This window comes from Rhinatrema bivittatum, chromosome 5 (assembly GCF_901001135.1).
Source record: "Rhinatrema bivittatum chromosome 5, aRhiBiv1.1, whole genome shotgun sequence".
NCBI classification, from domain to species: domain Eukaryota; kingdom Metazoa; phylum Chordata; class Amphibia; order Gymnophiona; family Rhinatrematidae; genus Rhinatrema; species Rhinatrema bivittatum.
In genome coordinates, this window is record NC_042619.1 from 346,403,219 (window position 1) to 346,419,255 (window position 16,037).

The 16,037-nt window shown below is 41.9% G+C and overlaps 1 protein-coding gene across 1 annotated transcript in view; it reads right to left on the reverse strand.

The window, feature by feature from the left end:
* The window catches only part of NALCN (sodium leak channel, non-selective), a 549,662-nt gene that overhangs the window by 186,284 nt on the left and 347,341 nt on the right, over positions 1-16,037 (reverse strand). The window contains exons 16-17 of the mRNA XM_029603307.1: positions 8,234-8,370; positions 6,042-6,183 (exon numbers count right to left, since the gene is read on the reverse strand). Of these exons, the coding sequence (XP_029459167.1) occupies positions 6,042-6,183; positions 8,234-8,370 (279 nt within the window). The remainder of the gene's footprint in view (positions 1-6,041; positions 6,184-8,233; positions 8,371-16,037) is intronic.

Here is a 16,037-nt window from a genome sequence, read left to right on the forward strand (position 1 = left end):
TGCTTTATTTCAGGTGCCTTTCAGGGAACAGGTACTCGCTCCTTGAGGGCCTGCTCTCCCTGCCTCGGTGCCTGTGCCTTCTACAACAGACCTGGTGGAATCACATACCAACAGCTAACACCTAGGGGTGGATTTTAAAAGCCCTGCTCGTGTAAATCCGCCCGGATTTACTCGAGCAGGGCCTTGCGCGCTGGCGCGCCTATTTTCCATAGGCCTGCCGGCGTGCGCAGAGCCCCGGGACTCGCGTAAGTCCCGGGGTTTTTTGTCAGGGGTGTGTCGGGGGCAGGGCCGATCGACGCGGCGTTTTGGGGGCGGGATGCGGCATTTCGGGGGCGGGCTGGGGGCGTGGTTTCAGCCCGGGGCGGTCTGGGGGCGTGGCTGCGCCCTCCAGAACCGCCCCCAGGTTGCGTCTCGGCGCGCTAGCGGCCCGCTGGCGCGCAGGGATTTACTTCTCCCTCCGGGAGGCGTAAATCCCCGGACAAAGGTAGGGGGGGGGGTTTAGATAGGGCCGGGGGGGGGTGGGTTAGATAGAGGAAGGGAGGGGAAGGTAAGGGGAGGGCGAAAGCGAGTTCCCTCCGAGGCCACTCCGATTTCGGAGCGGCCTTGGAGGGAACGGAGGCAGGCTGCGCGGCTTGGCGCGCGCCGGCTGCACAAAATTGGCAGCCTTGCGCGCGCCAATCCTGGATTTTAGCAGATACGCACGGCTACGTGCGTATCTACTAAAATCCAGCATACTTTTGTTGGCGACTAGTGCGCAAACAAAAGTACGCAAACGCGCATTTTTTGTAAATCTACCCCCTAGTGAGTACTCTCTCAGTTTATCTCATCCACAGTATCTCCTCACTGGGAGACCTGCTGCAGAACCTCCTGATGCCATCTAGGAGAGAAGGGCTCCATCTGCCGAGGTCCCTGAGACTACAACCACAGACTGCCTCACTACTGCCACCTCTGGTGGAGATCTTCAAGTGTATAATAAAGAACTATCCTGTGTTTTGTGTGCACTAGTCTAGCCCAGTGCTGTGGCTCCTCACGGGGCTCCTCCCCGTGGGCATGGTTATAGCCACAACACCCAAGGATCCATAAAAACACACGTTATCATAACACATGTGAAACAGATCCTCCAAATCCTCCAGATCTTTATACCAAATTAGAGAAGTGTGAGATTCCCTTTTTGGGTTATATTATTTCTCAAGGTCTATGAATGGACCCCACATAAGTTAAAGGCCATTCGCTGGTGGGCCTTAAAGCGATACAGTGCTTCCTGGGGTGTGCCAATTACTATAGACAACTTATCCATGGTTTCTCCTCTATAGTAGCCCCCCCTTACAACCCTGACCAAAAGAGTATCTGAAACCAGAAACTGGACTCAGGAAGCTGTCCAGGTTTTCAAATGTCTCAAAAAAAGAATTCACCCTTGACTCGTGTCTTCATCAACCAGATTCATCCAACCATTCATCTTGAAGATAGATGCAACTACCTATGGAGTAGGTGCTGTCTTATAACACAACCATGACAGTACATTCTTGACCTGCTCCTACATCTCAAAAAGGTTTTCTCCAGCAGAGAGGAATTAAACTGTTGGCATTCATGAAAACTGACTTTAGAAGAGAGGCGACACCTGTTGGAAGGAGCTAAGCACCCCATAACCATCTATACAGATCATAAAATTCATGAACATCTTGTACAAGCTCAAAGATTAAACCCTAGGCAAATTAGTGGGTCATTGTTTTTTAATTGATTTGACTTTGAGTTGTAGTATCGACTTGCAAAGAAGAACCAATGGGCTGATGCTCTCTTCCAATCTTTTGATATCGAAGGAACCTTGGAAATCCCCCAGCCCATCATAGACCCCAATAAAATTGTGGTAGCGGCCACATTCACAGTGCCACAGGGGAAGATGGTGTCCATACATCTACAACAGAAAGTTCTGCATCTTGGCATCACTCAGACATTGGAATTAATCATGGGACACTACTGGTGGCCCCAGATGAAAACTAACATGAAGTGTTATGTCAACTCCTGCTCTACATGTGCTATGAATAAGAGTGTCAGAGCATGGCCATAGGAGTTGCTACAGCCACTGCCAGCCCCCAAGGAACCCTGGACGCACCTGGCCATTGACATTATCACTGACCATCCCCTCTCTGATGGCAACATCTCCATATGGGTGGAAGTGGACAGATTTTCAAAGATGGCACATATCATTCCCCTTCCAGGCTTTCCATCAGCGCCTGAATTGGTTAAACCTTTTGTTCAATGCATTTTCCGCCTGCATGGCTTGCCACTTCATATTCTCTTGGACCACGGGTTCAGTTCATGGCTCGTTACTGGAAAGGCTTGTGTAAAAAGCTGTGAAATTCGTTGGACTTCACCTCAGCTTACCACTCCCAAAGCAGTGGGCAAACCGAAAGGGTGAATCAAAGTCTCAACGCTTTTCTGCATCCCTACCAACACCAAAATAACTGGGTCTCTCTCCTTCCCTGGGCAGAATTTACACATAATAATCTTGTGAACAGTTCTACAGGATCTTCACTATTTTACATTGTTTTTGGATGCCATCCCTGCATATCTAGACCTGTTCCTGTCTTAGACTCTTGTCCGGCAGCTAACTTGATGGGGCGAAAGACCCACCTTTTTCTGGATCAAGCAACAAGCCGAAAGGAAATGTTGCCCAGTAACCCTAGTCTCATGGAAAAACTATAGGCCTGAGGAAAACTCGTGGGAGCTGGCCTCCAACCTACAAGCTCCTCAACTTGTGGCAGAATTTCAGAAGAAATTCCATGGGAAGCATCAGCCCAGAAGACTGGTAGGAGGGCTTTGGAGAGAGGGTGCAGTTAGGATTTGAGGCACTCATCTGCGCTCATGTGTCAGGAACACTGCCGGATCCAACTGCCATGCTGCCCAGCCTCCCTGTCGGCATGCACTCGTGCATATGCGCACATATGTGCTTAGTGGCGAGAAGAACCTAAAAGGTGCTTCCTAATGATGTCACCCGCCTGCTCCACTTAAGCAGGCCTCGCAGTAGTTCCTCACCTCAGCAACAGGTCTCCTGATGTGCCTTGCTTGTTAATGTGTGTTGCCTTGTTCCTGTGTTCCTGCCCATTCTATGTTCCAGTATTCCTGGATTCCATTCCTGCCTTTGTCTTTTACCTTATTCCTGAGTCCTTTCCTTGCCCTTCCCTTGCCTTGCCCGGTCTTATTGCTATCTGTGCCTTTCCGCAGTCTTGTATTGTTCTGTCTCATCTTGTCTTGTCTCGCACTCCCTTGGCTTGACTTCCTGGATTCTGGCCTCTGCCCTGACCATCCTTGTCTGATGCCTGCCCTGACCTCTGGCCTGCCTACTGATTCTCTTTGCCTGCTGTCTGCTCTGACTTCTGCCCGGTTTCTGGACTTTTGTTCTCGACACCACCCTAGGGACCCGCCTAAAATCTGCCGGCCGCCAGAACCCAAGGGCTTGAATTGCAGGGAGGGTAGCTGGTATAGGTGAAGTTCCAGTCTCATCCACTACAGGGCATATCCACAGCTGATGGGGTGGACCTAAGGGGTTCACTCGTTAGGCTGCGTCAATCATCATTTGGCACCAAGAGTTCACCAACACTTATTCCTATGCTGGTGTTACCCCTCCAAATCTGAACTCCTCTTGCTAAACTGACAAGAGCATTATGTAATATTTCTGCCCGTCCTATCAGGAAGTCTTCTACAACCTAAGAGTAAGTAGGATGTATTCCTTTTTAAGTGCCTGAAAGGTGGAATATAAATCAAATATGCCATTTTATCAACATCAAAAGTATGCACATATTTTTGGTGTCATGCCTCTTGTTACTAGTGCAAAAAAAGGGTGGTTTAGGGGAGTTCTGGGGTAGGTCATAAGTGTGTGTGGTAGTTGCTATTTTAGAAGAGATATACGCATTTACATTATCGAATTTATTCATACAATATTACACCTGCTAATTGACTAGCTCAGGTGAAATCAAACTTGTCTGCTGTCTTCAGTTTTTGGGTGGGAGGCCTAGGTGAACCTAACCGGGGAACTCCGCTCCTCCTGGAAACACCTATTGCCTGCCCCTGAAACGCTTCCAACTTACTCGGCTATGTTTTAGCCGGATAACAAGTTTTAGAATCGCGATTTGGCCATTTAGACAGATAACTTTTCAGTATGCCGATGCACACACGTCAATGTGCATCCGCACGCCGCTTTGAGAGAATACCCGTCTTAACGGTGAATTTTAAAAGCCCGGCATGCGCATTAATTAGGGGATGCGTGACGAAGGCAGGCGCACGCCTGCTGACTGTATTTTAAAAAGAGCCCATATATTTGCAGAAATGCCACAGCATGCACACATCTCAAAAGCTGCCAAAAAAAGGGGAGGGGCCATGGGCATTTCAGGGCTTGGCCAAGAGATGGTGTGTAAATACATATGCGCCCTGGTATGTGCCGAGGTCCCTTGCTGCGTAAGTTTACTTCTGCTATGGATGATGTGCAAGACATAAAATAAAAGGATGGAGCCATTTCTGAGGGTTTTAAAGGGTCTGGGGGAATTGGGGGGGGGGGAGTATACACTATCAAAGCAGGGGAGGATGGTGAACCTAGTGTTAACTGGGTGAATTGGTGGACGAACTGGTAAGCTGGGAACGGCATGGGCACGCATCCCATTTAAAATCTCCTGATTCACGTGGTAGACGTGGGATTTGCACTTAGAATTAGGAACCCACCTGCGCGCAGCTAGGTTATTTTATAACATGCACGTATATTGCGCTCACAAGTTATAAAACAGCCACGTCCCTGGGCACGGGAAAATGCACACATGCAAATGTGACCCCCCCCCCACTTGCCGGTCTGAAAGTCACCATCCCTGAGTAAATTTATTCAGTTGCAAGTAATCAACAATATTTCATCATTAGTCCCTTATCTCCTGATTTTAAAAGCTGTACGCATGCGTATACCGGGAGATACGCGTGTGGCCGGGCCACGTGCGCGCCACGGGCCTTTTCAAAGGCCATTAGTCATGCGTGTATCTCTCGGCATGTGCCGAAGAACCGGCTAACCGAAAGGGGGGAGGGGCATGGGCGGGATCTGGGCGGGGCATGGGTAGGCTTGGACAGTGCCATTAGGCGCTGTGCCGCTGAAGTGAATGCAAGCAGCCAGTCGGCCTGTGCAAACTACTACTGCTCCGGAGAGCAGGTGTTTGAACAAGAAAAAAAATAAATGAGAGGGGTTTTAGGGGTCAGGGCAGATAGGGGGAAAAGGGAGGCAGGTTAGCTAGGGGTTTTAGAAAGTTCCCTCCCAGTCCGCTCCTTGATTGGACTGGGAGGGAACCGGGGAAAGGTCCTATTGCGTCGCCGCCTGCTTCTTAGAAAATTTTCATGTGCGCGACAATATAAAAAAATGTTCATGTGCGCGACAATATAATTTTCATGTGCGCGACAATATAAAAAGATTTTCATGTGCGCGACAATATAAAAAGATTTTCATGTGCGCGACAATATAATTTTCATGTGCGCGACAATATAAAAAAAATTTTATGTGCGCGACAATATAAAAAAATTTTCATGTGCGCGACAATATAATTTTCATGTGCGCGACAATATAAAAAAATTTTCATGTGCGCGACAATATAATTTTCATGTGCGCGACAATATAAAAAATTTTCATGTGCGCGACAATATAAAAAGATTTTATAACATGCACGAGTCGCTGCGCACATATTATAAAATCGGTACGTCCGTGCGCAGGGATCGCACGCACATGGACGAACACGGGCGGGTTTTAAAATTGACCTCTTAGAGTCTTAATTGCAAAGGATGAGTCTTCATTTTGTACCTATGGAAAAAAAAAATCCTTGACTGATAAAATCCTGAACTAGAAATATTTGTGAAAGAGTTAACATATGTGTTTAATTACATCACAGTACAGTAATCTGAACTTTCATTTAGTTCAGTTCATAATCCCAGAAACTATGCAAATTTCAAATCTCAAGATTTCTTTTAAAACAAGAAACCTACAATTTACCAAAACCCATTTTGAAAGCCTTAATTCTTACCTTCTGATCGATGTACTTGTTCTCTTCAATGGCAGACCTTTTTGAGTGATCACACGATGAAGAAGAGGCTGAAGGAAGCCTTCGAAGCAAGCAGCTTGTATCCTGCTGCTGACGGTCAATGAATTGCTTCATGAAACTTTCCCTTGGGAAAAAAAAAAAAAAAAGCAGAGTAGTTCAGTTGTGAAACCGTTTTAGTAATTACATCTAAGCTAAATGTACCTATACGCCATGTCTGTCCTCACTGATTTTCCTTTTATACGCATAAAGTTATATTTGTATTACAAACCCATGGAATATAACAAAATATGCACTTACTCTTATTAATAAAAAGGAGTGTGTATGTATTGTGTTATACTCCATGTTGCTGTAATTCAAGGATAAATTATGCATGCAAAAGGAAAATTACCTGCAGAAGTGGACTGCAAATACATTTAATTTAGATGTAATTATTAAACAGTTTCCCAGAAATTGATATGCAAGTTACTTAAGACAATGCATAGCAAAAGACCGCGTTCCCTTATGGCAGTACATCCATCATCAGGTCTCATTTTAAGTTCAGTGTTCTCATTTTGAGCTTTTAAGAAAGTAATAATAGAATGCATTGCTACTTATAAACTCACAATCTGATAAGGAAATTGCTAGTTTGAAGTAACCAAATGCTGATAGAATTCACAATGAAATAAGTCTGATATAAAAACATTGCAAACATGGAAACATCTGATAAAATCATGGCAATTTTAAGGTGTGTTATGGTTAGCATGATTCCAGGGCGTAATATATTTATTTATTTATTTTTTACAAGTGCTGATCTATTCCCCTATTAAATACAACATACGATGCTGCCACTAAATGCACATTTTATTTAAGATAAATGCTTTTATAACAAATTCTTATCAAAAGAAATCATGCTATATAGCAAATGATTTCATTGCAAATGTTTTCTTGCCTCTGGCTAGAAATCACATCATTCTCAGCTGTGTGAGAGAGAAGGCTCTGTTTTCAAAGGAGATTTTTGTTCTATTCTCTGCCTGTGGCAAACATTTTTTGAAAACTGTAACCTCAGTTTAAAAAAAAATAAAAATCTAAAGGCTGAAACCAGGGATAGCATTTTAAAATGTAGTGTCTCCCAAAGACTGAAAACAGCTGTTTTGAAACAGTGACAATCTTAATGCTCAGCCACTCTGTGGCAGTTAACCTATAATAAATGGTTGCTGCATATATTCATTAATATTAAGAGGCTCTTAAAAAGGCATGTTACTTAGATCACTATTTCCTCTGGATTTTTAGCAAATATACACTAAAATAATGTGTTACATTATATTATAGAGCAATGAACAAGTTCCTCATTTCAGAGATTCAGTCTATTTTTCTATATCTGTAATTAATGTGCAGGTGTTTGTTCTGTGTGTGTGTTTGTGAGTGTGAGTGTGTGTGTGGGAGTGTATGTGTATGTGAGTGTGTGTGAATGCATGTGTGTGAGTGTATGTGAGTGTGTGTGTGGGACTGTGAGTGTATGTGTATGTGAGTGTGTGTGAGTGCATGTGTGTTTGTGAGTGTGTGTGAGTGTATGTGTGTGTGTGTTTGTGAGTGCGTGTGTGTGTTTGAGAGAGGAAAAATGAATAAGAAGGAAAGATCTCATACTTTCAGCCTATGAGGAAACTACATACTTATCAACTGAGGGGATAGCAAGAATGTCTAACATTATAAATGGTCTGTAACGAATAGTTATGATAGGACTAAGTAGCTTGCTCTGTATATTTTCTTGGTACTGATTTCAAAAAAAATTTTTTTTTCATATATCAAAACCTTTCAGGTCCATGAACCTGAACATGCTTCTATGCAATTTAATTATTTCTCCACAAAGTAAGGACATTAATCCTGCTCCTGATCTAACTGTGTGTCGTAACAATTCTTACCTTGTTTTGATAAATATTCAGTTAAACAATAGGACTTTTCCCTTAGATAAAATCTCAAATTGATTTAATAGCATCACACCATACTTATCCTCTGGGAAAAAAAAAGGCATTAATGAAACGCATACATGTCTTTGCAGCTGTAATATTCACCAAAATGCTACAAGCACACTTACAGGAAAGAATATATATTTATAACAAGCATTTATAACATTTTGATTTTTCATTTAAAAAATTGTGGATCTTTATCACATAGAAGAAGGTGAAATATTTAGTTACCTTATTTTGGGAACTGTGAAATCAGAAGGAAGCTTAGATATTTTCACCATCTGTGGCCTGTTGGGAAATTTTTCAAAGATCCGTAGACGTAAAGGTAGCTTTTCTTTGGTATCTGCATTTGCTTCACTTTGCTTAAGCTAAAAAAAATAAATGTGACAATTTATAGTACTACTTTGGTTTAAACTGAAAAAGCAATGAAATAAACCAACTGTAAAAAAAAAAAAAAGAAAAAAAAAGAAAACAGAAGATGGCAGCAAAGAACCACACAGAGAAAGTATATTTAGTTATCTGACAATGTAGTGCAAGATGTTAGAAGTGAGTCATTTAGTAAGCCAAAAAAGAGAGAGAAAATATTCTGGCTCATGCGTAATTACATTTCAACAGTACATTATAAAGCTGTTCACTTCCTAAAGAATATATTTTTGAAAACCTGATTTTTCCCACATTGATTTAAACACCTTTTTCTCAGTAGCCTCTTTATTGGATTGGATAACACGTATTATTTTTAAAAGGAGAGATTTAAAGACACAACTAAAAGAACTCCTGAATAAAAATCTATTAGAAACTAGAGATGTGCATTCGTTTTTGCCGAATTGGACAATTGCAACAAAATTGTCCAATTCGGCATGTTTCAGGGAGCCTGAAAAAAATCAGGATTTTCCCATTTTTTCGCAAAAATTCGTTTTTCCGATTAGTGCGCACTAACGGGAGTCAGTGCGCGCTAACTCCCTGTTAGTGCGCGCTAACTCCCGTTAGCGCGCACTAACAAAAACTAACAAAAAGTAACAAAAAGTAACAAAATCTAACGGTTTTTGTTAGTGCGCGCTAACGGGAGTTAGCGCGCACTAACTAAAAATCGATTTTTCGCGAAAAAAAAGACACAAACCGAAAAAAAATGACATTTTCCATGGCGGCCGAAAAACGAAGAATGACACGAACACAAAAAACGATGCACATCTCTAAACCTCTATTCCTATAAATTAAAAAATCATTACATTGCATGACTTTATATGTGTGTGTATTTATGTATACATGTCTATGTTTCCAGAAAGATATATCTATTTCATATCTCTATCTATATATTTAAATAAAACAAGAAATTGCATTGACAATTTCATAAAATTCAGATAAAAATCATAGTAAATCTGTTAAGTCAAGGAAAGCTTAATAAATATCAGTCATACATATTTTTCATGTTAAAATAGCCTTTGTTTTTTTTAATAATTAACTTAAAAAATTATTTAGATGGATTGGTGCAGGTAGTTATTTGAAAAGTATGATTACAAAAAAATAAATTGAGATTTAAAAAATGTAAGAAAACTCATGGAAAAGTAAGACATCTTGACGCTATCAGATGCAAAAATACATCCAGGAGTACAGATGGGCAAAAAAGACTGTTGAATAACAAAAAATCAGCAAGAAAAATCAAAGAATATTTTTCAAAGTCCAGACTAAATTGAGGAAATTATTTTTATTTCCTGTGATTTTCTCAGATGATTTTTAGATTTCTGTTTGTGATCAAGAAAAATTTGCCCTGCTGGTAGTGTACGATTCATGGACAGACTATCAGCTCACAAAGGTTTTGCATTATCACAATATAAGGGCCTCATTTTAGAAGATGAGGGGCGGGGGGCCGAAACGGGGGGCGGGCCTGCGCTAGCCAGCAGCGATTGCACCGTCGCGGTGCGATCGCTGCCGGTTTCGCACCCAATAGCGCCACCATAGGAGGTGTAGCTATTGGGAGTGAAATAGGACGCGAAAAGGGCCTTACCTTTTCGTCGTCTGCGGCGGCTTTGCGGAGTCGGCCCCGGTGACGCCCTGACTCCTCCTCTTCCGGGGCCGACTCCGCCCCCATTTTGGTATTGCACGCGAAAAGGGACATTTCGCGTGCGAAACATCCCTTACCGCGTGCGATACATTTAGAAAATAAGGCCCTAAGAGAATGAAGTTAATGGAAAAAAAGTCCTTAACAATTTCCATGAAAATCATGATAAACATATAGACTAGGCTGTGTGCCCCTGAGTTTCTAAAGGACCAAGGCACTGGTTTGTGTCTGACATAAGGTCCTGTCTTTAAAGGTTACCATTACATATGTTCATGGGTATATTCTGAATTGCAACCTTAAAAGTGATATTGTATGATGTTATTCTGGATTTTATGTGCTTTTATCCATAAAAGGGTTAGGGTTAGGGTTCTATTTATACTTGTTATTTATATTTGTTTTTATTTTGTTATTTATATTTGTTATTTATATTTGCTGTTTTATTTATACTTGTTATCTATATTTGTTATTTGACAACTTGTTTTAATGTAATGCCATAACTGCGATTGTTCTGTTTCAATGGAAACCAATATGATTTGATATTTTTTTCAAGAATGTCGGTATATAAAAACTCTAAATAAATAAATAAATAAATAAACTATGTACATGCAAGTGACAGTATATTTCTTTGTTTACTTAAAATATTTTATTTGAACTCTACAGAGCAAATTATTCTGGATAGTGATAAAAAGCTTTTATACAGACAGATATCTCAAAATGTTTTTAAATTAATATTTCCTTATTTTTGTTGCTTTGCTTATTTTTTTTTCACTTTGTCTTTCTTATTCCAATGCTATTTGTTATCTTTTAATGTGACCGGTACAAGGAATGATCAATTATTTAATAATAAAAATATAAACATTTACTCATTCTGCTAAGGCTGTATTTTTAAAATGTTGACAATCAGATCCCCTAGTTCCATGTACTTCAAATGCAAATGTTGCTAAAGCATTTGCTCACTACTGTAGAATATTCCATTTTTTAATATTGTTATAATAAAAATACAATTTTTATATTATGTCAATGGAAAAAAACAACATGACTAAAAATGGATCAAAATGAAATGCTTTATCAGGGTAACTTTCAAAGGAAAATGTAAATATAAGAGTAACATATTAATGTAGCAATTTTCAAAAGTCTTCAAAATGTGTTTCAATATATGCTATTGAATTATCACTAGGGTTTTACCTGCGTCAAGTGTACTTAATGTGGATAAATGGGCTTTTGAAAATTGCTAGGATAGTATGTTACATTTATATTTTCCTTTGAAAATTACCCTGTATCAGGTGAATTATCAAAGGAGTTACTCATGTAAATGTAACATACAATCCTAGCAATTTTCAAAAGCCATTTACCTGCATTGTGGGTAAAGCCAATTAACAATTCAATGGCATATATTGTAGAAATTTCCAAAAGCTTACTTGCAAAGGTAAAGTGCATTTAAACATATAAAACCCAGTTTTAAGCATATAAGTCCACTATTCTTAAAATCTAGCTCAGAATGTTTAGCGTACAGATAAATATACTGGATGAGCAGGTGAGTCACAACAACCATAAGGAAAGTAATTTTCAAATAGACTTCTGCAGGTAGAAATGACCCTTTTGAAAACTGCCCAATTGAGATGCGTAGAAAATTACATGCATACAACCCTGTACGCATGTACCTTTATGCTCATATTGGAGAGGCGTTCTTGCTGGCAGAGACTGGGCAGGGTTTGGATTTTTAGCCACACTTTTCAATTTTTGAAAAGTGCCAGATAAATTTTCTCAGAAAAACCTCCCTGCACGAATTAGCAAGCGCAACCTAGTTGGAGAATTTTGCCAAGTCAATTGATGCGATTACAACACAAATTGTAAGCACAAATACCTATTGAAGTAGGAAACCCAGTCTGAATGATCAAGGACAGCATCCTGTGAGGAAGTGCCACTGTCTCCCCTGAACAAATTCAAGTCAAATGAAGGTGAAGGTTTCACTGATTTAAATTACGGTAGAGAAAGCATTGTCAGTCTGTGCTCTTACAGAATGATTAAAGAGTTCCTAAAAAGGGCAGCTCTCAATGCCAAGGGAAGTAAACAAATCAGAGATGTTTTCACGTCCTGAGTTCCAGAAGAAGAAATAACTGATTATCACTCTCTTCGCAACAGTGCATGGATAATGACATTGGCAATAGGAAGCACTGACATTGACGGAGAAGACAGGGTCTGTGACAGAGGTGACTTGCAATCAGCTTAGATCGGGATAATCATTTCAGATGACATTCAGGATACATACAAGGACATCTGATGAGATAAAACTATTACAATCACTGTTTTGATGGAAAACACCCTTTATTTGCGTCTCACAAGAATTGCGTATGAAAGGGACGGAGATGATTTGGACCCATCATAAATGTTTTAGACTTGCTCCTGTTAGACCTTCTTCCTTCATGTAATTTTATTAAATGTTCTACATCTCATGTCTGTGTACGACAAGCAACATTGAGTTCCATATAAAGAAACACAGAGGGAAGGGAAGTTATCTGGGTAAAGTAGGATAAATAACTTTGCTCACATAGGAGTACATTTTCAAAGAGGTTTGACGCTTAAAAATAGCATATATCCTCCTGTTATTTTATAAACATCACCAGAACACGTGTACATTTTACCGGTAGAAAATAGGGGCAAACTAGGGGCAGGTGAGATGTACATGTATACATGTACATCTCCAATCCTAGCTCCTCAATTACTTCTACCCCTTATATTCACACAACCACTCTAACCCCACCCCCTACAACTCCTAACCTTTCCCCCTCCCCCCACCTATTTTCCACCTCCTTTTCACCCCCTCCCTCTACTCTAAACTACCTCTTCCCCCTCACCCCCCATAAAGTGAATTTATCAGAACTACATATTGTATATAAAAAACTTCTATATAAAAAATTTGTTCCCAATCACGTGTATATTTACCTCCTTTAATTGTGGATACCCTCCTATATATCAGAATCTCCCCCTCCCCACCCCTATATATCAGAATCTCCCCCCCCCACCCCCGTTTAGATAACCTCTTTCATGTATCACACTTTTATAATTTTACTTATATAATCTAATCTGTTATTTGTATGCTCTGAATGTTCCTTATTTAATTATCTAATTACGCAAAAATTGTAAAGCCTGTTGCTCAGTTCTGTTATATGTAAACCGACGAGATGTTCCCAACGTTCGTCGGTATATAAAAGTTACTAAATAAATAAATAAATTACTAAACTTATTCGTACACTTTTACACCTGCTCATTGACTCACGCAAGGGAAATTGGACCTGTCTGTCTGAGCTTCTGGGTGGGAGGTCTGAGTGAACTGATGAGGGTTCAGGGCGAAGCGCTACAGAGTTTAAGTATATTTTAAATGGACTGCGTGAACTGGAGAAGGTATCAGCGATCTGGTAATTTCAAGTATTTTTAAAACCTCATACACGCATTATAAAATACTTGCCTCTGCATATAAATCGGAGTTATTAACCATACATGTTATATTTTTTCATACCTAAAATATATGCATGGATGTTTACAAAATAGGTAATACATGCATATTCTTCCATTGGAAATATTTGTGCATACTGAAACATATGTGCATATTTTTGGAGCAGAACTACATGGGATTTTAGAAACTGTGCAGTTCTCATTGCAAAGTTTATAGCACACCTGTCCTGGGGACCCCACAGCTAGTTGAGTTTTCAGGATATCCACAATGAATATGCATGTTAATTTGCATATCATGGAGATTCAGTGTATGCAGATTTATCTCATGCATATTTATTGTGGATATCTTGAAAACTGGCTGTGGGGTCCCAAGGACAGGTTTGGAAAGCCCTGTAATAGCATTGAAGTCCATGTTTGCACTTAAAGGTTGATTTTCAAACCTATGCATGGGCATCTATGTGCACACGGTTGCTGGCGCGCGCACATAGACGCATCAATTTTATAACATGCGAGTGTCAACACATACATATTATAAAATCCACTACCCACGTGCACATGCATGCACAATTTTATATCGGTGTGCACATGCCCTCTCACACACATAAGTGTGGGGGCTTTCGATAGATGCGTGCGATAGTGGTGTGCATTCGTTTGCAATGTATTGGCAATCCGCAATGTATATGCCATATTCGTTGTGTTCGTGGGGGTCACGAAACATATGGCGAACGTATGGCAAACCCCCACAAGATGGCACCGACCACCCATTGCTCCTACCATGTGACAGGGGCCGACAAATGGCACCAGTAGCCCCTGTGACATAGTGAGGGCAAAGGCTATCGGCGCCATTTTGAATACCGGCAGCTGACAGCCTGAATGCAGGAGATCGCTCCAGGACCCCCGCTGGACCACCAGGGACTTTTGGCAAGTCTTGGGGGGGGGGGGGGTCAGGAGGGTGGGGGGTTGTAGTTAATTAAATTTAAAGGGTTGGGATGGGGTTTTTTTGGGAAACAGAGTTAGAGAACTGGAGGTGCAGGATTTGTATTGACATTCTGTCCCTTCCTATATATTCCAGACTTCACTCTCAAATGGCACATGTTATTTATGTCCTCATCACTGTTTCCACAGCTCTCACCCAGGAATCAGCTGGTCCCAGCTATCAAGCCCCAGGGACCGGCAGTGCAGCAGGACTTTTCTGTGCCCCTTGCTGATGAATGCATAGACACAGGTCAATGAGGAGGAGGAGCAGCAGCACCAGATGCAGGAACCACTCAGCTCAGCAAGCCCAATCAATGTGAGCCTAAATATCTCAGCCTTCACGGAGGAACCCAGCCTGCAGTGGGAGCCAGTCAAGTCACCGCAACCTCTGTCAAGCACACCACATCACCAGCACGAGGCAGCCAGCACCCAGCAGGAGCAGCCCACCAGCCCCCTATGTCACTTTTGGAAGCTGAAACATCAGCTCATGCCAAGACCAGCAAAGTACTGCGACCGCCACCAGCGCCGCCACCCACAGCAGCAGCAACAACAGCCACCTTAATGCATGAGTGACTGGACCAGCTGGAAAGGAGGCACGGGGTACGCCTCCAACACATGCGGGCAGAGCTAGTGCACCTGAGGAGGGCTGTCAACAATCAAACCCAGGCCCTTTGTGATCAGATAACAGCACACACACACACACACACACAAGCTCTGACAATGGAGGCTAGGGCGACATCATTTAACATGTGCAGTGTCTTGACTCAGATATTACATCGTATGCCCAAGCCTGCACCTATGCCTTCCCCAGTATCCCAGGACTCCATGCCCCACAGCAGTCTCTGGCATGAGAGATGATCCAGGGGTAGTCCCCCATAGACATACTGCCCCCAAGTGGCAAGCCACACCATGGCAAAGAGCCATGAAGAAGCAAACCTAATGAAATTGCCAACTAACAAGACTTGTCCAATGAAGCCTGGCTGGGCCTCTGAACAGAGTTCCTGTGCCAGCTGGATGAAAGAAAACTTCTTGGCCCCTCTTCACTACAGTTCTTGTGCCGGCTAAATGGAAGAAGATAGCTGGGTCTGTCCTCACTACACAGTTCCTGTGCCAGCTAGATGGAAGAAGACTGCTGGGCCCGTCCTCACTACAGAGTTCCTGTGCCAGCTTGCTGAAGGGGATGGTCTACTGTCTGCCACTGTTGTCCTGATGTCTAGTTCTAAAGCCCTCCTCAATGCTTTGCCCATACTTCAGCCTCCTTGATGCAGTCTCTAGTCACAGTCCAGCTACTACCTCTTCTTATCATGTCTCATCTCCTGCTCCTGATGCTGGTGTCTGTCTCATCTCATCTCAACCTGCTTCTGCCTCCATGCTGGTATCTCATCTCATCTCAGCTCATCCAGCTGTTGCCTCATCTCATCTCAGCTCATGATGCTCTGCCTCCATGCTATGTCTCATCAAATCTCAGCTCATCCTGCTGCTGCCTCATCTCATCTCAGCTCATCCTACTGCTGCTTTCATGCTGCTGTATCTTCTCCTGTGATTACCAAA